Below are 22,818 nucleotides of genomic sequence, written 5' to 3'. Positions count from 1 at the left end.
ATACTCTATTTGATAGCATGCGCTGACACAGATGCTAGACACCTGCACACTAGAATGTTTTACCCTTGTCTAGTGTCTGCACTATTTCTTTCCAAACTTTATGAGCAATAAAAATGCCTTTGCAAACTGTAGATGTGGTTATCTTGGAACGTCTTCACAGAAGCGTTTGTCATAGAGGTCGACCGATTTTGGGGATTTTGCCGATACCGATAGCTACGGACCACTTGTACCGATACTGATTTATTAACTGATAGTTAATAAATGGATACTGAACAAAAACTAAATCAGTGCTTTATTTATTTTTTTAAACATACTACTAGTAGTAATAATAATAAAAGTAATAATAATAGTAAAAGTAAATGTTGAAATTACCACACTCTAATAGGGCCCTATGAAATCCTTTTCATTTTTTCCTAAATTCCGTTTTATTTTTTTCCAAATTCCACTATTTCCATTTAAATTTTTCTGGATTCAGTTTTTTTCCAGTTTTTCTCCACTCCTTTTTAATAGTTAAATTAAAGTTAATTAATCAAAAGTCAAGTCTAATTAATTAAAACCATGAAAAATTTCTCATCAATTTAATAAAAGTTTAAAAAAATCACGTTTAAGGCCCTATGAAGTATATATTTTTTTTCTCGCCATATTTTTTATTGTTACCAAATTCTATGTTTTAGCATGTCTAATTATTTGAATGCATAAAAACAACTCTGTGTTGTGTATTTTTTTTTCTGGTTATCAAATCAAGGCATGAATTAATTGCATTTATCTGAATTACTGAAAATTAAGCAAGCTTTTTTTTGGCAAACAAAGGGTATTTACTATTAAAATTAAAACATGGAATAAATGTTGTGTGATTATTCCTTAAAAAAAATTTTGTTTCGTTTTAGTAGTAGTTGTAGGAGATGGAGGAGGAGGCTGTGTACATTCTGCTAAAAAATAGTCTTCGAATCAAACGGGACTTATATTTTGACGGGTTTTCTTGAATACTTTTACAGTTCTGTGTATGTGATATGACGCCAGTTTTACTCAAATCAAATGTAAAATGCTCATGAAGTCTCTCTCAGAGTAGTTCTGGAGATGTTTGTTTTTGTCCTCATTTAGTGAGACGACAGAAACTAAAAGCACTGCGAGTGTCACGCGCACTTCAGTATATGTGTAATAAAGGAAACCTCACATCTGTGCCTTTCATTAACAGAGTCATGCAGAACATGCAGGATTCATACTTAAATTGACATTTGTGGCTTAGTGGTTACAGATACTATTCCATATCGCGATTTGATTTAATTGTAATGACCTACTTTTGATTAATTAATTCAGAATTTGACAAATTTCGTGATATTCCACATTAAACTGGGAATTCCGTTTTATGACTGTATTCCTCAATTCCATCTGCATTTTCCACATCATGGAAATCACAGGGCCCTACAATTATACCAGCACAATGTATTCTCTCATACTTTAACTGCTTCCATTCTGGAACGCAATGATAAACTAATAAAAATAAAAGAGCAGCGCTGAGTCTAAGAGAACTCAACCAGAACTATGCACACCGGTGTATACACACGGCAAACACTCTCCAGACGCAACGCATTCAACTCGAGCAGCGATCTAAAACTGTTTATTTATTCACAAAACGGACACAAGTTTACTTCAGTAATGAACAATGAGGCATAGATAAGTTTGAAGATCAGTGTTTAAAAAAATGGAGCAAGCGGAAAGAGCGATCTATTTTATAGCTCTATAAATGAAGCATACGGACATTATTAGAGCCACATAAAGAAGAACATTTCAATGAAAATGCTCAATATACAATTCATTATGTACATTAACAATGATTCGGGGGTAATAGAATGTAATTTAATATAAAATTATATGAATGGTTCTCAGTGGCGCGGCAGGATTTTATGTTAGCTGCATTTTAAATCCGGGTCTGAAGTTTCTTGCTCTGTTCAGCATGCAGCATCACATGTCTAAACAAATAGCACAGTCAGTAATTTCAACCACTAGAGGCCGCTCTCACACTGTATAATGAAAACAGAGTCTTCTCAGCCACTCCAGCAATGGACGCAACCAGTGTGGATTTTTGCAAATAACCGATTGTTCCCGCAATCAACTATCGGTGGCGATTAATCTGCAAAACCGATATATCGGTCGCCCTCTACTCATCTATTGTCGTTGTCATCTCCAGTAGTCTGTTGTTATTGTATGCAGGGTTAAAAAATCGGGTATACTAGTATAATGATAGAATTTATGTCAGTGTGCATAAAAACTTAATTACTTTGAACTTATTTAGGGCCTTAGTGCAGAAAAAAAGCGTTTAATGATGTTTCACGAGCACCTAGTGTGTTGCCGTTAGCTTTATCATGTTTAGCTCCTTCCCTCCCACTACAGTCGACTGCAACTTTACACACAAACATATTAACAAAGATATTTTAAGACAAGTGCAACAAAAGACATTGATAACACACATTGGTGTATGTCCAGCTAACTATGCCTGAGACCAGGGGGTGCCTTACTATAGATCAACCCTCTATAGATGTCTTTTCACTACAGGGGTTATGAGATTCCTGACAAGATGTACGTAAAACATTTTTATTAAAAAAATATATATACATATATTGCACCATTATTATGCTATTAATGAGATGTATGTGCTAGCTCGCTGGTAAGACATGTTAAAAACATGCTTAAAGCTAACTATCTTATGAAATATGCTTAAAACTAGCTAGCCTAATGCTAGCTAGATGCTACAAAAAAGCATGAGATAATATGGCGCTGCTGTAGCACATTAGGCAATAAAGCTTTTGACACAATGATAATGCTAGTACTATGTTTTAGATGAGTTTGCAGCCAGCATGAAGTAATTTAGGACTGTATTGTTTGATGCTAATTTTTATCTTCATTGTTCTATGCAGATCCTATACAGAGGTGGTGACCATGGCTTTAAACACCACTACGCATGGCATGTAAACCTAGTCTGAAGTTACTCTTAGTAACTTCTCCATGTGAACTCAGTTCCATAAAGCGGCAAAGACCCTTTTTTTGGAAACTTTGTTTAGTGTATGCAGGAATTATGCTGTAATTTGCTGTCAGTTCTTGCAATACTTTTGTACTTAAAACAATAGAAATGGAGTATTTTATATACTGATCATAAAAATAAAGTGCGTGAATAGTTTTAGCCATTTTAATCAGTCTGCTTGTGAAAAGACCATTGGCTCTGTGTGCGTGTCGATTTGACACTCTTTGTTTGTGCATGTGAATTTGTGCGTCTGCATTTGTCTTGTGCACGTCTCGTCCTCAATCCCATCCCCCTCGCTCAGGGTCCATCTCACCATGTCTAATCGTGCAGGGTAACTTGTCCTTTTCTCAGCAGCGACAGACCTGACAGTGGGAAAGATATACGCTGCCATGATGATCATGGAGTACTATCGGCAAAGTAAAGCCAAACGGACACAGGCTATCCACGATGAACAGGTATGCCATCATCCTCTCATCCTGCAATCACAATCTCAGTCCACAATGAGCTGTGGCAAACAGTCCTCAGCTGTGCTAAAAGCTCATTTTCACCATGCACTTTGAAACGTAAATACACCTAAAGAACTGACAAAAAAGATGAGGAAGCACAGTACATATGTTGTGTTCTTGCAGCTTGTCACAGTTCATGTGGAATCTGAGAATACATTTTTGGCAATGCACTCTGAGTGATAGCCTCCTTTGTATTTAGTAGTCCATTAGGTTTGCCTAGTTGGTTTGCCCTTTATCTTTAAATTGCAAAGATGCATCAACTGTCACTAGTGATGACAACTCAACATGTAACTGTTACTTAGAACAATCATTTGCCATTAAAGTAGTACATTCACAAATGCATCTCTGCAAAATCAGGCCACCTTCTGCACTCATTTGTATGCACAGTGTAGTTGTTGTCATTTAAGACATAGAAGAAAGAGTAGAGTATGCAAAGTATGCATAACTGGATTGTGAATTCAGAAACATTAAATTGATATTCAATAGTAAAACAATTATAAATGCTTAAGGAATTTGATAAAGGAAGGCCACATCTCATCTCACAACTAATCTTTTTATTAAAAGCTGGATTTATAATCATAATCTGAGGATTTTAATCACATTTGTGACTTTTAAATCACTTTGATGACATTTTTGGCTTCCTTCCAAAGAGTTAAGTAAATAGAATAAACCTGTGATGTCTTGTAAGAGGCTGCCCCTTAAAAGGGTTTTATCATCTGTAATTGCATGATTACTGGCTTCCACATAAACCTCTAGATTAATAATTCATTACCAAATTTACTGACTGACTTAATTCCTCATTTTATGAAGTCACTTGCAGTGGGTGGTTTAATATTTCAGTATCTATAATAGGTTGTTTTAATTATGTCCATTCATTCTTCCAGCTGGATAACGGAACAGTGTGTGTCCTGCTGTAATTGAATCCTATTGATTATTAGCAGTTACTATGTTTTTGTTTGCAGAAAGAGTACAAAATAATATATTTTTTAGCAGTTAAACACACTTTAATTTCCTCAGTAGCTCATATGAAGGTGGTATATACATGTGTTTTCATAGATGATGAATATCAGCATGAATAGTAGAGTGTAATGCAACATGGGCCTGATCTACATTGTTTACTGTTTTGTTATTGTGATCCACAACTCTACATCCACATGAAAGTCAAACACAGTTTTGTAGACTTGGAGCTGGCCTGTACACTCTTAGTGGTAGCTGTAATGATTTGATGAAGTGGATGTAGTAGTTTTGGCAGATACCATTTGAATTTGCTAAGCTTTTGTCTCATACAGTCTTCTAATTCATTCATTAGATAGTGTTAAGTAAAAAACTCGATCTGTGCATGTTGGTCACAGATGATTTATTTTCTTTTATCAGCTATCATTCTTTTTTCAACTATTACTTCCTCTCATGAAATTTGAATATGAAACCTGCCTTTACATACTACATGCATCTTGTGTTTCTCACTGGATAGGTTGATTTTTATTTATTTCTTCCTTCATATTCCCAAACTCAAGGTGTCATTTTGGCTGGTGGTACCAAGTATCTGCTTTATGGGTTGAACAATACAAAAAATGGCTCTGAAGAGTAACAGCTTTTCAAGCTCTGGGGTTGTTAAAAAAAAAGAGTAATCGTACTGATCCACATACAGAAAGTTTGAGTGGGACATAATCAAAGGACTTGTGCCCTTTTTTTTATTAAATAACCTATTGGTTAGAGGCTAATAACATCACTATGATTTGTGACTTTCTACACATTTTGGTATCCGGGGTAATGACATTCTCATTCTATAAAGCATTTGATTGGACAAAAAATAAATCTATGTAAATAGAGGATGAGTCAAAATATTTTCATCTGTTTTCCCAGAAGAGACAGACCCTAAATTTTAAATGTTTGGAGTCAGTATGATTTTAAAATGTGTTTGAAAGAGGCCTCATATGGGTTTGCCTAAAAATAAAGTACTTTTTTAAACAATGTTATGTGACTGTTTTACATTTTAATACACTTAAAAAAGTTATTTATTCTTTCGATGACAAAGCTGAAATGTCATCATCATCACTCCAGTCTTCTGTCACATGATACTTCAGAAATCATTCTAATATGCTGATTTGGTCATCAAGAAACATTTATTATTATTTTATTTTATTTTATTTATTTTATTTTATTTTATTTTTTACCTTGATTTTTTTCAGCTTGATTTTGTGATGAATAGAGTTTGAAAAAAACATTTATTTGAAATAGAAATATTTCATAACTTTATAAATGTCTTTACCGTCACTTTTGATTAATTTAACATGTCCCTGCTGAATGAAAATATAAAACAATCTTACTGACCCTAAACATTTGAAAGATCTTCTAAACATATCTGCTATGTTTAGGTGTACAGCAGCTTACAGATGAGCTCATACTGAATGACACCCAGGTTTATCACCACTCTTTAGCAGCCAGGTGGTTACAGAAACTATTCATTTACTGGGACAATGAAAGTAAATGAATTCTCAGCATGGTACCATCAGCAGATTTCAGGCAACACAACTCACAGGAAACCCATTTACCCATAATGCTCCTGGAATGCCTCCTGACTGACCGCTGCTGGATTCCCTCCCCATTCGCACATGGGATGCTCTGCATCCCATATCTTTCCCCAACCCCATTTTCCCATCAGCTTGCCTGATACCAGCTGTAGGCCATGTTGTATCTTACACAGAATCGAACGCCATTAATGTTTCAGCGTCTGGAGCCGCCGTCTCCAAGCCAGGATGTGGGACAGGGACTCACTGGCCTTCCCGAAACACAACTGCACCCTGCAAATCATCTGTGAGTAGCACCTCTCCATCTTCTCCCCAGTCTCTTTCCCAGTGTTAAGGTTCATAGTTTCATTTAAATGATTAAGGAATCTGCCATTGTAAATATAAACAAAGAGATTTTTTATTCATATTTTGTCAATAGTAGCAAAGCTGAGATTAATGCATACATGACAATAATTAAATATGAGTTACAAATAACCCAATCATGGGTAAGAATGACCAGTATTCATTTTTGTCAAAGTAATATGTACTCAAATTAATAAATATGACATAATGAAATACTGAATTAAAACAACAGCAAAAAAAAATGTTTTATCCTCTTCTTCCATAGTTTTCCAAAGACATGAATTGTGGTTAAAGCAACAACAAAACAACTTAAAAAAAAAAAATAATAATAATTAATATATAATTCCTTGGACAAAAACTATAATTTACAAAAAATAAAAGAAAAATGAATGCATTGAAAAAAAAATAATTCTGTTCTTTTCAATATTTACCAAAATACAAAACCTATGAGTGATTGATTAATAAATAAATAAATAAAGCTAACTTTTTATTCTACATACAACAAATGTTGATAAAGACCAGGCCACTGTACAACCTTTTCCTTGTCGTTGACTCTAGTGGACATCTAATGAGAAAGATCAAGCCAGAGCCTTAAGCCCTTCATGGAGTGTAGAGAGCTTGTAATCTGACTAAATGTGGGTGTGTTTTCAGCCCTGTTGATGAAAGGATCCCAGAGAGCCAATCATGGGTGACAGCGCGAGCCCAGGAGATGTCTCAGAAAGCAGGAAGCTGGAGTCCTGAAGGCCAACACCCAGACGACCCCGCAGATAACCGCAGACAGTCTCAGGTACACAGAGCCTGCCCTGTCTCATTTACAATTTTGGTGAGGGTATTTATGTAAATGCCTTGAAATGATCAAAAAAAATTACGTCTGGGTTACACTGTGCTCTTAAACTCAAACATAACCAGATTGGTATGATAGTACAACAATAAATGCAGGTGAGATTGTTTCCACATGCTACTGTAATACTGAGTATACTATATTTTTGTGATGTGAGAACCACTATTTCATCAGATATGAATTCTCCAGCAGCATATAACTCCCTCGCAGATTGATAATGTTTGTTATAAGAGTTCAGAACGTTCATGTAGTGTCAAACCATGGGACGTCTCAGTGGATCAATAATGTTTTCTCTGCCTTTATAAGACAGCAACTCAAGATATTCACAGTCTTTTGTGGAGGATGTCCGTTGGAGCGGTTTGTTTTCATAGCCCTGAATGGCTGGTCTGTCTATCCCTCATCCATGTGCATCTCATTTCCAGACAGCAACAAATGCCCTTCTCTGTTGCTAAGTAAAAACTGATGGACTTTGATGGACTATCTTCCACACTCTCTTATTCTCTGTCTTATATTTCCCCTCAGTCTGTGTGTCCTTCTGTTACTGTTTATGTTCTTTTATGACTCTCACATGTCTGCTTTGTATGGTGAAGCTCATGTCATTGAATATATGCATCCATATTCGACTGTCTGGGAAGGGTGTTGAAACCCTTGGGCAGTGTTGTAAGTGTCATTGTACTGTCAGGAGGTGAGACACTCCTGCCCGGCTCAACTGTTCTTAAATTCATGACAGGAACAGCAGCCTCTTTTATCCAACGCTTATTGATGAGGAAGGCAGGGTAAGAAGTAACCAAATAAAAGCTGTAAAACACAGTTCTAAAGTTGCTTTCCTTAAGCAGATGAAAGTCAGAAACAGTGAGATAGTATTGTGTGGTACAGTGAGAACAGTTTTTTGTTTGTTTGTTTGTTTGTTTGTTTTTTGATTGCAAGAGGTTAGGCATAGGTCACCCGAAAAAAAAAAAAAAAATGGCATCATTTATTCACCCTCATGTCAATTAAAGCTCTTATGACTTTCTTTATTTGTATGAAACATGCAGTGAATTTTTTTAAATTATCCTGTCATTACAACATAATGATGGAGAATGAGGACTGGGGTTGTTGATCTCTAAAATGACAAAATAATAATAATAATAATAATAATAATAATAATAAAAATTGCATGGTCCATAAAATTATTGTGCACTTCATTTTTTTGAAGGAATATTGCAGTTAGTTGACTGAGGTTCATGTCACTATTTAATGGGACCATTTTAACATCTATGTTCATAAGAAAAGCAATGTCTTATTTGTGTTTGAATTATTTATTTGAGTCAGATCTTATGAATGAAAGTTTACAAAACTTGTCCGTTTGAATCAGAGTTCAGTTCACTCATTGACTCAGTGATCCAGTCACAGCATTCAACAGCTCTTTGTAAAAGAATTGTACAAATAACAAATTATATTTTGTTTTAGTTTTTTTACAGTAATTAGTCTACAGCATCAGATCATTCCTAAATCTTTTTCGTCTTCTTTTTCTTTTTCTTTTTTCTTTTTTCTTTTTTGGAGCTTGAAAACTTCAGCCCCAATTGTTGTAATTGCACAATGAGGAGTAACCAGCAAAATCTTCAAAGTCCTCCTTTTGTGTTCTACAGAAGAACAAAAGTCATACTGTTTAGAAGAATATGAGGGTGAGCAAATTATGTCTAAACCTTTAAAAGAAGTGCTTTAAACTAATTGAGTCAAGCTATGTGTCTATGTATTTGATGCTGGTTCACAGAACATCCTGTTTGTGATCTGAGAGAGTAGTTTATAATACCATAAGCTCCTGATCTTCTCTCCGTGATCCTGCAGTTGAAACCCCACATATATTGCATATGCATGTACTTTTTGCAAACCCAACAGCAGTGACATATAGAACAGAGGCTGGGGCAGGACTGTCCTGCTACTCTTGCTTCTCCTCAGAGAGTGAAGGAAGAGATGAAGGTGGAGATGTCCTCCTTCCATCCGCTGTGCTTAGGCCTGTCTCTCAGGCCCCTGGCGTTCGCTCTTGCCTGCTGTCCCTGGGCAGTCATGCATGGTCTCCCTCTGTTTCTGCAGACAGTAGAGATGAGAGAGATGGTGCGGGACGGGTACTCGGACACTGAGCACTATCTGCCGATGGAAGTCCATGGCAGGGCTGCTTCCATGCCTCGACTCCCAGCAGACAACCAAGTGAGCGTCTCATCCTGTCATTCCTTCGTGTTTTCCCCCTTCCTTTTCTTATAAACCCTTTTTCACATCTGTCCTTCCTTTCTTTACCCTCCAACCCACTTTCCATTGCTGCCTTTGCATTAAACAGATGTGCTCATTGACCAGATAAAGCAAAGAAAACTTATTATAGCATCTGCAATGGATTGATGTCCTGTATGAGCAAGTTTGAGAGTGAATTACACAAACAAGTCAATTATGTTAAGTTGCTAAAGTCATAATAACAATACTAGATTACTAAATGGTGCTTTAAGTCAAGTATACAGTCTGTTGAGTTGTAGTGTATAAGATGGTATAGCAACATGAATTACATTTTCATTAGGGACATATGTTCAGGTGTCTACAATACTTTGGATCAAGGAGTATATTAATCTTTGCAAACAGACAAAATTAGGAAAAAAATTTAGTTTCTAGAAAATATGCATTTTAATGTTGCACATAAAAAAGAAAGAGAGAGAAAGAGAAAACATGTTGGGCCCAGAACAGATCCTTGAGGCACTTCACACGAAACAAAGCTTGATCGTTCAGTATCAAATAGTTTTATCAGCATATCTGCCATAAATATGCATTTTAAGTATTTGTAATTATCAGAATATGTGTTTGAATATATGTGATGTATTCAAGAATACATTTTTTTTGCATTCAAACACTGACTTATTATAATTGTCTAGATACATGATATCTAGCATATTACAACATGCACCCTCATTACTTATGATGCATATTTTATATAGATCTAGATGGTCTACAGCAGGGATCCTCAAATCTGGACCTCAAGATCCACTTTCCTGCCGAGTTTGGCTCTAACCTTAATCAAACACACCTGAGCATGCTAATCAATGTCTTTGGGATCATTAGAAAATCACAGGCAGGTGACTTTGATCAGGGTTTGAGCCAAACTCTGCAGTGCATTGGACCTCCAGGGCAAGATTTGAGGTCTACAGGGTATAATTTAAGTGTTTTTTTTTGTTGTTGTTGTTGTTTTTTTTTTCATGTTTCTCATCACTGGCCCTCAAGTAGCCTCCTCCTCATTCATACAGACCATAATATAGACCCTACTATACACACTTCCCTTCTACACATTATACAAAAAGCAGGATGTCACATGAACAGGACATCTGGAGGCTTTGTATTCATTAAACACAATACCCACATGACATACTGCATCCATCTATAACAAGTGCACACTTGGCTATCCCATGATGCTGTGGGATGACAGATTAGAAAAGCAGGATTGGGTTTGCTTCCTTTTTTCTGAATAAACTATCTTCTCATGTTGTCTCCTTGAATTTCTATGAATATGTCTTTCCTTCTCTCCTTCTCTTTACCTTTCATTTTCTTAAATTCTTATTTTTATTTTGAGTTTGGCTAACTCTGACTTACTCCCTCAGTAAAAAAGTTACTCAGTGTTTTTTACATTGTCTTTACTATAAACAAAACGTTCTGTATTCACAGCCCAGTATTACTTTAAATGTTCCCTTCTATTTTTGATGTTATTATATTTTGGCCAAGTTTGAATTGTTTCATTCAGGGTCATAAAGCTCAGTGAAATTTGAGGGGAAGCAAGCAGTGACTTGGGAGTTGGTACTGAGATTTGTGTGAGCATGTGTTTGTGTGCGTGTTAATGTATCCCAAGTTTATGTAATTAAAGTACCGTTTAAAGGTTTGAAGGCAGTAGTACATTGTTTTATTTTTATTTATTTTTTTATAAGAATGCACTAAATTGATCAAAAGTGACACTTCTGTCACAAAACATTTCTAATTCAAATAAATGCTGTTCATTGAAACTTTTGATTAATCAAAATATCCAGTTTTTGCCAATTTTAAGTAGGAAAACATTCTTTTGAACATTGATCATAATTAAAAATAACGACCATTATAAATAATTTTGCATGAACAATAACTGATGATAGCTGAGTAGCAAATCAGCATATTAGAATGATTTCTGAAGGATCATGTGACACTGAAGACTGGAGTAATGATGCTGAAAATCCAGCTTTGCCATCACAGGAATAAATTACATTTTAAATAGAAAACAATACAAATTTTATATATATTTCACAATAGTACTTCTGTTTTGGTCAACAAATAAATGCAGCTTTGATAAGCATTTGAGATTTTTTCACAAAACATACAAAAAAAAATCATACCGATTCCAAACTTTTGAACGGTAGAGTACGTGTTGTACTTACACAACACTCAACTTGTAAACAGTGGTTTACATACATTTCTGAAACTAAGTACAAGAGAGTTTTGTTGGTGTGGTTTCATGCTTATACATACTGTATGTGTGCGCAGTGTTGTAGTAATTTACCTCTCTATAGCTACTGTGTCTCGTGATCACTGTACTGTTCCTCACCGTATCATTCTGTGTGGTGCACTGTGACGTGTCTCTAACACTGCCTCTGGTCCTCAGTGTGTGTGCTGCTGTGGTAAGTGTCTTTTTTTTTTGTCTCCACTGCTTCTGTGTCTAACCAGGTTTTCTGTGTCTCTCTTCTCTCTCTTTATTTATATCTCTCTCTATTTCCTCTCCTCTTTCACTCTGTGTTTTTGTCCACCCCGTCCTTGTTTACTCATGCACGAAACCCCATCTCCAACTTTTTTTTCTTTTGAGTGCAATCTCTCTTCCTCTCTCATGCCTTGGGTCACCCACTGTTAATGTGCTTTTGTCTTGTGTTAATGCGGCCCAATGTGCTTTCTATGTGTGTATTTGTTTGGACATATTTGTGGTGTCTTGTGTTTGTATGGAAATGGCTGTTCAGCAGCCTCGGAGGAAAGGACGGCACCGGGGAGATAATCTCGCTGTATGTGCAACCTCTCTCCTTCATTATTACTTTCTTTCCATTATCACTCTCTGTTTGACTCTGGCATCTGTATTTCCGTCTCCATGGAAATTACATAACTCGGGCCTGAATAACTCAGGAAAAAAATACTGGAATTTTTCTTTTCATTATCGGCCTTTTGACAATATACTTTTTTTTCTTCTTCATTCAGAGGAAACATTTCAACCATAATACAGAAAACATTAAAGTAAAATCATTTTTAACCAAATGAAAGCAATTTAGGAAGGCTCATTTAATATTTCTGTTTATTGCTATATTTAAAAGAAAATTAAATATTTATATAGATATATTTTTACTAAAACATTTTAATATACTGAGGGACTTCTGTGATAATATTTTTATATGACAGATAAATCATTGACTCAGTTGTTAAGAGTCTTGAAGCTTTTTCAATCGTAATAGACAGTTATAACTGATTTGCATTAATGAATCAAAATTATCAAGTCTTACACAATTTTCTTGTCATTCAAGAAATTTTTTGCATACTGGGGCATTATTATTATCTGTACGGGACAGACAGATTTCAGACAAATTTGTTTGCTATGGTGCCCGGGAAATGACACGGTCAGTTCACTTAGTTTTGTCATGGCCATGACATAATAACTCGTGGGAATGTTATAACATGTTGTGGCCACGAGATATACATTTTTGGGAACGTCATATTAACTTGTGGGAACATCATATTATGTTGTGCCCACAAGATCATTTTGTTGAGGTAACAACATCCTTATGTCGACTTCTTATGTTGAGGGAACAACATATTTTTTCTTGTGAAAACACAACACACTAATTTGTCATATCAAGTCAAATCTTTATTGGCATGAGCATGTTGTGTTTCATTTACAAACTAAACTATTTGAATGATTAATTCCTCAACGAAACACTATAGTATTTATAATTATGGTTTATTAATTAACGGAAATAAATGAAATATGAAAAATAATAAATGAAATATGTTGAATTTAAAGCAAAAATTCCAGTCAGCATAATCAAAGCTTGATTTGCATGTCGAGTATTTACAGTAGACTATTATTTACTAAAGTATTCAGAATGTGAAGTAAAGAGATCGAAATGAAGCAAAAAATTAATATAAACAAATATAAAATATAACTAAATAATAATAAATAATAATTGTCTTATAACAATAATAATAATATACAAATATTACGAGGGAAAGACGATTATTTACTATTACTATTTACTATTATTTACTATTATTAATTATAGACGTGGCCACGAGAAAAATATGTCATTCCCTCAACATAAGAAGTCGACATAAGGATGTTGTTACCTCGACAAAATGATCTCATGGCCACAACTTAATATCACGTTGCCACAAGTTAATATGTCGTGGCCACGAAAAAACTAAGTGGACCGACCATGTCATCTGCTGGGCACCAGCAGCTCATTAATCCTTAGTAATCCTTAGTGTGTTTTATAGTTCTTATTAGTAGGAATCATATTATTATTATTATCTTATCAGTATTTTTGTAGTTTTTTTCCCCCAACATTTTACTGAATTACCAAAAAAGCACCACCACCAGTCCAGTTAAAATTTTCGGTTAAAACGACTAATAAGCATTCAAACAAGGTTATCAAGTTTACTTCTAATTACTAGTAATAAGTAATTCTAGTAAATAATATTTGATTATCAGAAAGCTTGACTTACTGACGAGTAAACTAAAATATTTACTAGCCAATGGCGATTCAGTTGCCAAGGATAATAGCTTGCAGATCAAATCACACAAAACTCCTTGTCTGCCTCCTCCTAATGTATATCTGCTATCTGTGTGCTTTGCAACACTCATTGTGTACTGTGTGTTCATGTGCATGTTATGTTTGTGTGTGCATATGTGTGCATAAGTGTGAGTGTGCAGTTTTCTGTGCTGGTGTGTGTGTTTATGTATGACTGTGTTTTTTGAACAGAGACGTGCAGAGATCTTTTGGTGTTCAGTGGGTTGAAGGGGGGGAAAGGGCATGTGTTTCTAGGGCATGTTATTTATTTGTTGTTTTATTGAATGCAATGCTGCATCCATGCCTCTAGGTATCAGTGTTGATAGTGTTTAATAGTGAAAACAGTCGAATTCACGCTTTCCCTGAGAAAGGACAGGTAATGAGATTATTCAGATCACACAAGGTCCGACGACTGGAAAGGGCTTGAGTCACTGCAAACCACCCCACTCTGCACGTCCCTATAAACCTCTGGACAGGTCTCTCTCTGCTCTCGCTGTGGTGTGCATGACTGTGAGTGATGGAGAGAGAGGTCTGCTGAAGAAACGTGCTTCTCTCAAATGTGTATTCATGCATGAGTATTTTTAACTTTTTTATAGATTCAGTCCTTGCTGCATGCAAGGCACGGCCTTTTGTAACTATCTTCAAGTTTGTCTCTCTGGTCTTTTATATCTTTTTCTGTCTTTCTCCTCGAATCGGATCCTGCATGGTGAATTTCTTTAGTTGTTTGCTGGTATCAGCTGAGCGTGTCCATCAGGTCATTCACAATCAAAGCACACCAACTCCCAGACCTACAGAATTAAGTCATCATAGACCCCATTTACACCTGGTGTTAACATATGATTGGGCACAGATTGTCAGCACTATATACAGATGGGTGCATGATGCTTATCTTGCTTTCCAGTTAAATATCTAAACATATAAGAAGCTTATAAGATTTGTTTTAGAGAGGCATAAATATACATTTTGGATTATATCAGTTTGCAGTTTTTTTTAAGGTGCTCACCAATGCTCCATTTATGTGATCAAAACTGCAGTTAAAATAGTAGTATTGCGAAATATTATTACAATGTAAAATAATTGCCTTATTTTTTAAATACATTTAAAACTTTAATTTATTCCTGTGATGCAAATCTGAATTTTCAGCATCATTACTCCAGTATTCAGTGTCACATGAACATATATCATGCCAATATGCAAAATAAAAAAAATTTCTTACTGACCCCAAACATTTGAACAGTAATGCAAGTGATGTGTATATAGTCACAAAATCAGAAACCTCCCCACTCACCCAAGACGGATGTTAATACCAGATGTAAACAGGGCCATAAATTCATACAACCATCTGCCTGTCTTTAGGAAATACTACGGAAATGAAGTTCCCGTCTCAAATCTTCCAGACCCATTAATTTCCAATAAACAGAATCCTCTCTCTTCCTTCGCTCTCTTGTCTTTTCTCTGTCTCCCCTCTGTCTCTACTTTGCCGGCTCTCTCAGCAGACCATCACCGATAACAGTCCGATGAAACGTTCGGCTTCATCTTTGTGCCACGGGCGTCAAGGCCGTTCAGTGCGGGGCGAGGACTACGCCATGGACAGGGTTATCCCAGAAGAGGGTCAAAGACATGGACATCGCCACCGAGACCGCAGTCACCGTGCGTCAGAGCGCTCCCTGAGCCGCTACACTGATGCTGACACAGGTCAGAGACAAACACATGATGGTTTTTGTCTTACTTTTAGAAGGAGGGCTAATAGGAATGGCCTTTTTCCTCTCTCTGGCTGTGGCCTAGCAGGTCTTGGCACTGACCTCAGCACCACCACACAGTCAGGAGACCTGCCATCTAAGGAGCGGGACCGGGGCCGGGCCAAAGACCGCAAGCACCACCATCATCACCATCACCATCACGGTTCTCTAGATAAGGAGCACTACGGACACGAGAGAGAACGAGGGGACTACGGCCACAGAGGGTCTGGAGAGAGAGACCGCCGCTGGTCCCGCTCCCCGAGTGAGGGCAGAGAGTGCCTGACTCACAGACAGGTGGGCGATTCATTCAGATCATGTGAACATGTGCTCATAATGCACATAGAGACACATGACACATGCAGCACTGAAAAAATCATTTCCTTTATCAGTGATTTGCCTTCACTGTTGTTCGGTCCCTAGTGAAAAAAAAAAATATATATATATATACTAAAATGTATTTGAAGTACATTTACTACAAAAGTATATACTACAAATATATTTACACATTTATAGTTTTGGTATACTAATCTGGTGTACTTAAAGTACAACATATTTTGTGCTTAATGCTCTTTAATTGTGTGGATGTAATGCTGAGGTCCAACTAAAGATATACTGAAGTATATCTGATTGTGCTAATGTATTTGAAATAAATTATGACATTTTTTACTAGGGAAAAATTACTCAAACATCCATTTAAAAAGTTAAATTTACTTTAGAAGCCAAGTTTTTTTAAAATATTAATCATACAATCATTATTTAATTGGGTTTAATGTTCCTAACTCATGAGCAATAGTTTTTTTTGTATTTGTTTTAAGAATAAACATTAGTTAGATTGAACGTTGTTAGAAAGCCAATGAGAAAACTATGAAACTTTATTTAAAACTTCATGAATTTGAATAAATGTCTTAATTCTGTTTAACATATACAGATATTTATTCAAACGTTTGGGGTCAGTATGATTTGTTGTTGTTGTTGCTTCTCTTATAAATCTTGTTTTAAGGATGTTTTGGAATTTTTACTGAAAAACACGAGTAAAATACTGATTTAGTGAAATGATTTGTGCAGAGAACCCATCTGTTTCTTGTATTAAAACATGATGTTTAACTTCAAGAATCAACATTTTATTTCCGTCCCGGGTCAGTTTATGCTATTCATTTATATTGTGACAATATCATTTCCAACAATATTGTGATAGCCAGGACCAAAAATAATGTTGACTAGTCTGAAAGAATTCTTTTTCAGTTTCATTTGTATTCACAACACTAGCCTAGTTTTGTCAAGACCAAAATTAAACAAGTAACTTTCTCACGTGCAACAGAATTCAATTCTTTCTGTTGTTCTTTTCTTTCTTGTGTCCTCTCTTTTCCCTGTGATATGTTGCTTCACGTTTGGTCGTTTATTTTATGGCTGTTTGCATCTTGCTGCTTTGCAATGTCTCTCATTCGTGTGTCTCTCTCATGACTGCGCTCTTTCTTCTCTGACTGTGGTGTGTGTGTTGTCATCTCCTACTGTCCTTCTTCTTGTTGTGTGGTTAATTTTGTGGTTCTGTTTTATTTGCTTTGTTCCATTTTCATGTAGGGCAGTAGTTCAGTAAGCGGCAGTCCAGTCCCCTCCACCTCTGGGACCAGCACGCCCCGCCGCGGCCGGCGTCAGCTTCCCCAAACCCCCGCCACGCCCCGACCCCATGTCACCTACTCTCCCGTGGTCCGTAAGCCCATTGGAGGCACTCCCCCTCCGGGCCAGCAGAACCGACACCCCACCCCGACCTCCCGTCGGTTCAGTCCGCCCGGCCCCGAGCCCCCGCCTCCCCCTCCCCACCACGGCTCTCCTCGCTCTACCCGTCATGCACACTGGGGCCCTGACCCCACGGAGAGCGTGGAGGGCGACGCTTTCTACGACAAGCAAGACAACGAGTTCAATCACCACGAGCCTCCATCCTACGAGCAAAGCCCTGTGCAGGGCAACCCTCACCCACATTCCCCCAGGACTTCCCGCCACAGCACCCCCCCTCAGGGCCAGCCACATCCACGGCGCATGCCAAACGGCTACCGTTCGTCTTCGCCCTCTCCCCACCACCACACACCTGCTCACCCGGGAACTCATAAGCCTCCTCATCCCAGAGGGCCCAGGAAGGGCCTCCATGAACCCTACAGTGAGACTGATGAGGATGACTGGTGCTAGCCTCTGGGACGGGGAGGGGTGATTGGCCACTCAGTCCGGGGAAACACTAGGCAGAGCGCTGAATGTCCACAGGGGAAATCAAGGCATGATTCGTTTCTTTCTATTTCTCGTTTCTTTTCCGATTCCTCTGCTGCCGAGTGTTTCCCTGAAAGCCACGGACAGCTGCCAGTGAATATGAAGACTTCTGAATACGAAATCCTGTTCTTAGCCTTTTTTCTGAAGAATATAACAATGTTTTGATAAGGAGGAGGAATGTCTGAACTTCGTTCCCCAGGACATTTCACGCAGTCCCTCCGGAAATGAGCTGCTAGGAACTCTTTAGCACTCGTTAAAAAAAAAAAAAAAAAAGGTGGAGCACTTTTTATTTTGCAGAACTTAACAGGAGATTCGTTTATTGCAAAAATCAGTCCAGATGCTGGGAAATATCGATGAGTTTTATCATCTGTGTTTACTGTTAATAATCATCCCAGTGAGGGGGAGGCGTTGTTCGCCCGTGCGGGGAAGTTGTGGGTGGAGTTGGAGGTGAACTCACCTGAGCTAAATCAGGAAAGCCCACCCTGCACTTCAGACCCCCAAACGCAAGAAAGAAGAATCACAGACAAAATAATAATAATAATAATAGGAGAGAGAAAAAATGAAATGCTCCTCACTCTTTCTTCTTCTACGGCTTCGTCTTCTGCTTCTCACTGGAAACATTGGAGTTTGAATCTTCTGTTGCACTGCCCAGCTTTGTTTGGACTCCCAGAACATAAATCCCTCGGAAATCCTGCATGATTGAAAAAAAAGAGAGAGAAAAAAAAATACATAAAGAAACTTTGGATAAAAAGGGGGAGGGGGGATCGATTCGTTGGCTCTTTTGTCATGTCCCTGGCGTTCTCTCTCTCTCTCTCTCTCTCTGTGAGATCCCTCGCTCCTGAAGGAGGAAAGGGGAGAAGAAGCCATTGCTAATGTTCGTCCCAGTAAATGGGTGACCAGAGAGAAGTTCGCAATGTTTTCTACCAGATTTGGTGCCGAATTTGCGAATCAGAAATAAATGGATAGCACAATTATTTTTAAGCTTGACATTTTATAACTTTTTATTTACATTCCTCCATCAGTGTGTAGATGATTTGCTCACTTGCACAAAAATGCAGATATAATAGCACGTAAAATACACAAACATGTAAATGACACGTGTGATTCTTTTCCCTTACACCGCCGTAAACGTGCTCTTCCAGTCTTCCAGGGTAAACACAGACAGAGAGGTGATGGGGAGAAAAGAGAGAGAGAGAGAGAGAGAACCTCTCCAACTTTACATATGATTTCATGTCGATAATGATAATGTGTGTATAAAGATGATTGCATAAATGAAGATAATTGTTGATGAAGATGATAATGATGCTGCTGATGAATGATGATGATGCTTATAATTAGTTTTTTCTACCTGTTTTTGTATTTGACACAGCTGCTCTTTGTATTGCCATACTTGTTTTGGTGTGAGTTTAGTGTAGATGGTGTGGAGCTCTGTGATAGTGAGCCGTTATGGGCCGTGACAGAAACCCATCCGTCCTCGGATGTTTCCATGGAAACACTTTCTCAGCCGTATCATTGAGCGTTAATGACAGTGCGAAGCATGCATCTGACCTCGAGTCTCTGTAACTGTGAACACTTTTTATCAAGAAGGAAAACAATGAAAAGGATAAAAGATAGTAGAGGAAGAGCTGACTAGCTATCAGCCATATTGATATAAACGTGTTGTATACATCTTTAAAGAGCATTTAGATATTAAGTAAACAAGGATTGGTTAGGCTGGCATAAAACTCTTACAATTATTATTATTTACATCTATTTTTACTCTTTTAATAATAATCTTAATTTAATAGGATTTTAATTTATTTATTAAATTATTTTTATAATTCTCTATTTAGAATGTGTTTCTTATTCAATTATTAAATGAATTATTTATTAAATAAATTCTATATTAAAATAGAGATTTACATTATAGATTGAGAACCCCTGTTTTAAACTAACCTAAAAAGTCCCTTTGACATTTTGATGTGCTAGTCAATGGTGAGAAGGTAACTGAGCTCCACTACCTCTACAAGATCAGCAGGTGGCGCTGTGATCCACGTTGTTCTGCAGCCAGTGGCTCTGGCTCTTGTCAGTCTCACCTTTTTCTGTTCCATGTTTATGTCAATGACCTGTACACTGAGAGTCGTACTATGTGTCTGTCACCGATGGTGCACGGTCCTGTGTTCAGGAAATGTAACACAGCCAATCAAACTGCACAGGAACATGTAACACAGCCAATCAAATTGCATGGGTGAAATAATGACCGGGCCTTTTCTGCCAAAACTTGTCTCTTGTGTCCCACTAATCTTTGTGTCTTTTGGCCCATATTACCATCGTCATCTCAGTCTTCTTTATCCTCTGTGGAATGACTCTGCATACACAGACACGCTGCCGAACGAGTCCAACTTTTAAGCATGCGCAAACTAGACAATGTATGTAGCATTTACTAACATATTAACATGCACAATCCCACTCGAGTGAGTCCTGTATGTAGCATTACTGATGAAACTGGTAAGTGTGTGGCTCTCCTTTTGAGACTGTTTGTTTAAGTGTGTCCACAACCGGTGAGTATATTGTCCTTGAGGATGTAAACATTAGACACAGGATTCAAGTTTCATGTCTCCCCTTGCTAGTTGAGCGTTATTAGTTTTTGTTGTCATTGTTTTTTTTTTTTTGAGAACTGCATTCTTAGGAATGTATTACTGAGATTAATCAGTGCCTTATTCACCGTTATTTAGACCGCACATCCCCTCTTTACACATTTATACAGCTGCAGTGAAGATGTCTCTTGGTTTCTTTGATCCATGTTAGGCATTTAGCTTCATGAGACTTGAGAGTATCTCTATATATGCAATACCAACCTGTTTTGAGTTGCAAGAAGAGTCAAGGAAATGATGTGTCTCTGTGAACGTTGTGTGTGTGTGTGTTTGTGATCAGGTCCATGATGATATGTTTGACAATATTCACCAAGCGAATGATTTTCAGTCATCCTCGTTTGCATGCATGCTGTTCTCTCAACTTCTTGCTGTGCGTGTGGCTGTGAGAGAAAAGACGAGCGTTGGTCTGGATAGGACATTGACATTTCTCATTGTCTGTCATACTGTAACTTATCATTACTAACAACCTCAGTTCATGTTTGGCAAAACACGTGACAATTTAAAATACAATGCCGATGTGGGAGTCACACTGTAAAAAAGAAGAAACTGAAAATAAGCAAGTTTTTGTCAGAAAAAAAAAAAATAATAATAGAGAAGCATTTACCTCGAGAATTGCATGTGCAATGTGCATGCCACAGCGTTTGATAACAAGTCAACTGCAGGAATACGAAAAAAAAAAATGTTTTGTAGAAAAATACACAAGTACAGAAAAATCTTTTTTAAAGTAATATATTACTTTATGCTCTATTTTTTAAAAACAGACATAAAAAAGAACAGCATATTCTGGAAAGGAAAATCACTTTGATGCAATTTGAGAGTTGTTTATTTCTTTGTTTTTAGCTGTTTTTCTGCCAACTAGAAGGAGAGACACTTCAACACTATGTTCAGGGCACGTCAATATGACTATTGTCACAAAAAAAGAAAGAAATAAAAGAGTCAAGAACAAAATCCTTGCCGTTTTTGATTTTTGAAAGCCCTGCCTTCACTATGGTTTTGAGTTTATGATTCTTTCATCATTTCCAAAGAATGTGAGGCATGGTTAGGAGTAAACAGCATTTAGCATAATCGTTCTCTGTTTAAGCCTTATCTGACACATCAGACCACAGGAGTAGTCATAGGACACCTCCAGAGCTACAGAGGTCAAGTAGCGAGTATGGTCGGGAGAAAGTGCTCGGAGCAGTATTTAACACTTTTCATTCATGGTGCTGCTGCTATCAGTTACACACCCACACTGTTGGCACGGGTTTGAAAAGCACCAGTACTTACAGTCGGCCCCAAAACTCTCAGACGTGTTTTTCTGTTCTTCGTCTTTGAGCTACATGTACTTCAGAAATTAGTGTCAAATTTGATTGACCCAAAAAGCATCTTGTAAGCTTCAGGGGCAACAAGGAAAATAAAATAGAGAAGAAAAAAAAAAGAAAAATTTATATATATATATATATATATATATATATATATATATATATATATATATATATATATATATATTTATAATGCTGAGTTTACAATTCAATTTATTTATTTTTGGGCAACACACACAAGTTTCTTTATATTTTTTTCCAGTAAAAATTGTGATATATAAACTTATGAATTTCGAGAAACATAAGCTGGAATGGGAGACATGTTCATTTTGGGGTGAACTAGCCCATCAATATGGTCATTGTCACAAGTTAAATAGCTCAGAATCTTAAATCTACTGTATCATCAGGCAGCTTGATAAATGATTAGCTTGTCCCTTTAGTTTTTAGCCTTGCTCTGTCCTTTTTCTGCTCCTGCATGTCTTTAGTCTATCTGTAGTTCTGCTGACCGGGTGTTGTAAAGCCGTGTGGTCAGGAGACTGCAGGAGCTAACAGCGCATTCCTGAGAGAGTTCAGACACCGGAGGATCAGGTTTCAGGCTCCACAAGGAGAGGGAGGGAGACTCATTCCATTAGCAGGACAATCGATGGACCACACAGGCATTCAGCAGCCCCCCTCCCCCTAGGGTATGACGGCCAGATGTGCGGATGTGTGAAGGGTGCTGTCCTTCCTCTAGTATATTAATACCTCCTTCCGCTCACTCCCACATCCCCCCCTCTCGTGTGCCTGCCCCACTTCCTGCTTCCTGCACCCTTACCCCTTCCAACATGGGCACGATCTGCTGCGTCAACAATAA

At 37.3% G+C, this 22,818-nt stretch overlaps 1 protein-coding gene across 17 annotated transcripts in view; it reads left to right on the top strand.

The window, feature by feature from the left end:
- Positions 1 to 21,611, top strand: part of LOC113047183 (voltage-dependent P/Q-type calcium channel subunit alpha-1A-like) — a 39,647-nt gene extending 18,036 nt beyond the window's left edge. For 4 of the 17 annotated variants that reach the window (XM_026208495.1, XM_026208494.1, XM_026208484.1 and 1 more), the window contains 8 exons: positions 3,374 to 3,474; positions 6,230 to 6,339; positions 7,047 to 7,182; positions 9,310 to 9,423; positions 12,222 to 12,263; positions 15,533 to 15,731; positions 15,825 to 16,069; positions 17,354 to 21,611. In XM_026208495.1, the coding sequence (XP_026064280.1) occupies positions 3,374 to 3,474; positions 6,230 to 6,339; positions 7,047 to 7,182; positions 9,310 to 9,423; positions 12,222 to 12,263; positions 15,533 to 15,731; positions 15,825 to 16,069; positions 17,354 to 17,956 (1,550 nt within the window). In that variant the 3' untranslated portion in view covers positions 17,957 to 21,611. Of the gene's footprint in view, positions 1 to 3,370; positions 3,475 to 6,229; positions 6,340 to 7,046; positions 7,183 to 9,309; positions 9,424 to 12,221; positions 12,264 to 15,529; positions 15,732 to 15,824; positions 16,070 to 17,353 lie in introns of all 17 variants that reach the window. The other 13 variants (XM_026208493.1, XM_026208492.1, XM_026208482.1 and 10 more) reach the window with 7 other exon arrangements.
- Positions 21,612 to 22,818: the final 1,207 nt, after the last annotated feature.

Source organism: Carassius auratus, chromosome 28 (genome assembly GCF_003368295.1).
Source record: "Carassius auratus strain Wakin chromosome 28, ASM336829v1, whole genome shotgun sequence".
NCBI lineage: Eukaryota > Metazoa > Chordata > Actinopteri > Cypriniformes > Cyprinidae > Carassius > Carassius auratus.
The sequence above is the reverse complement of the archived record's forward strand: the minus strand, read 5'-3'. Positions and strand labels throughout refer to the sequence as shown.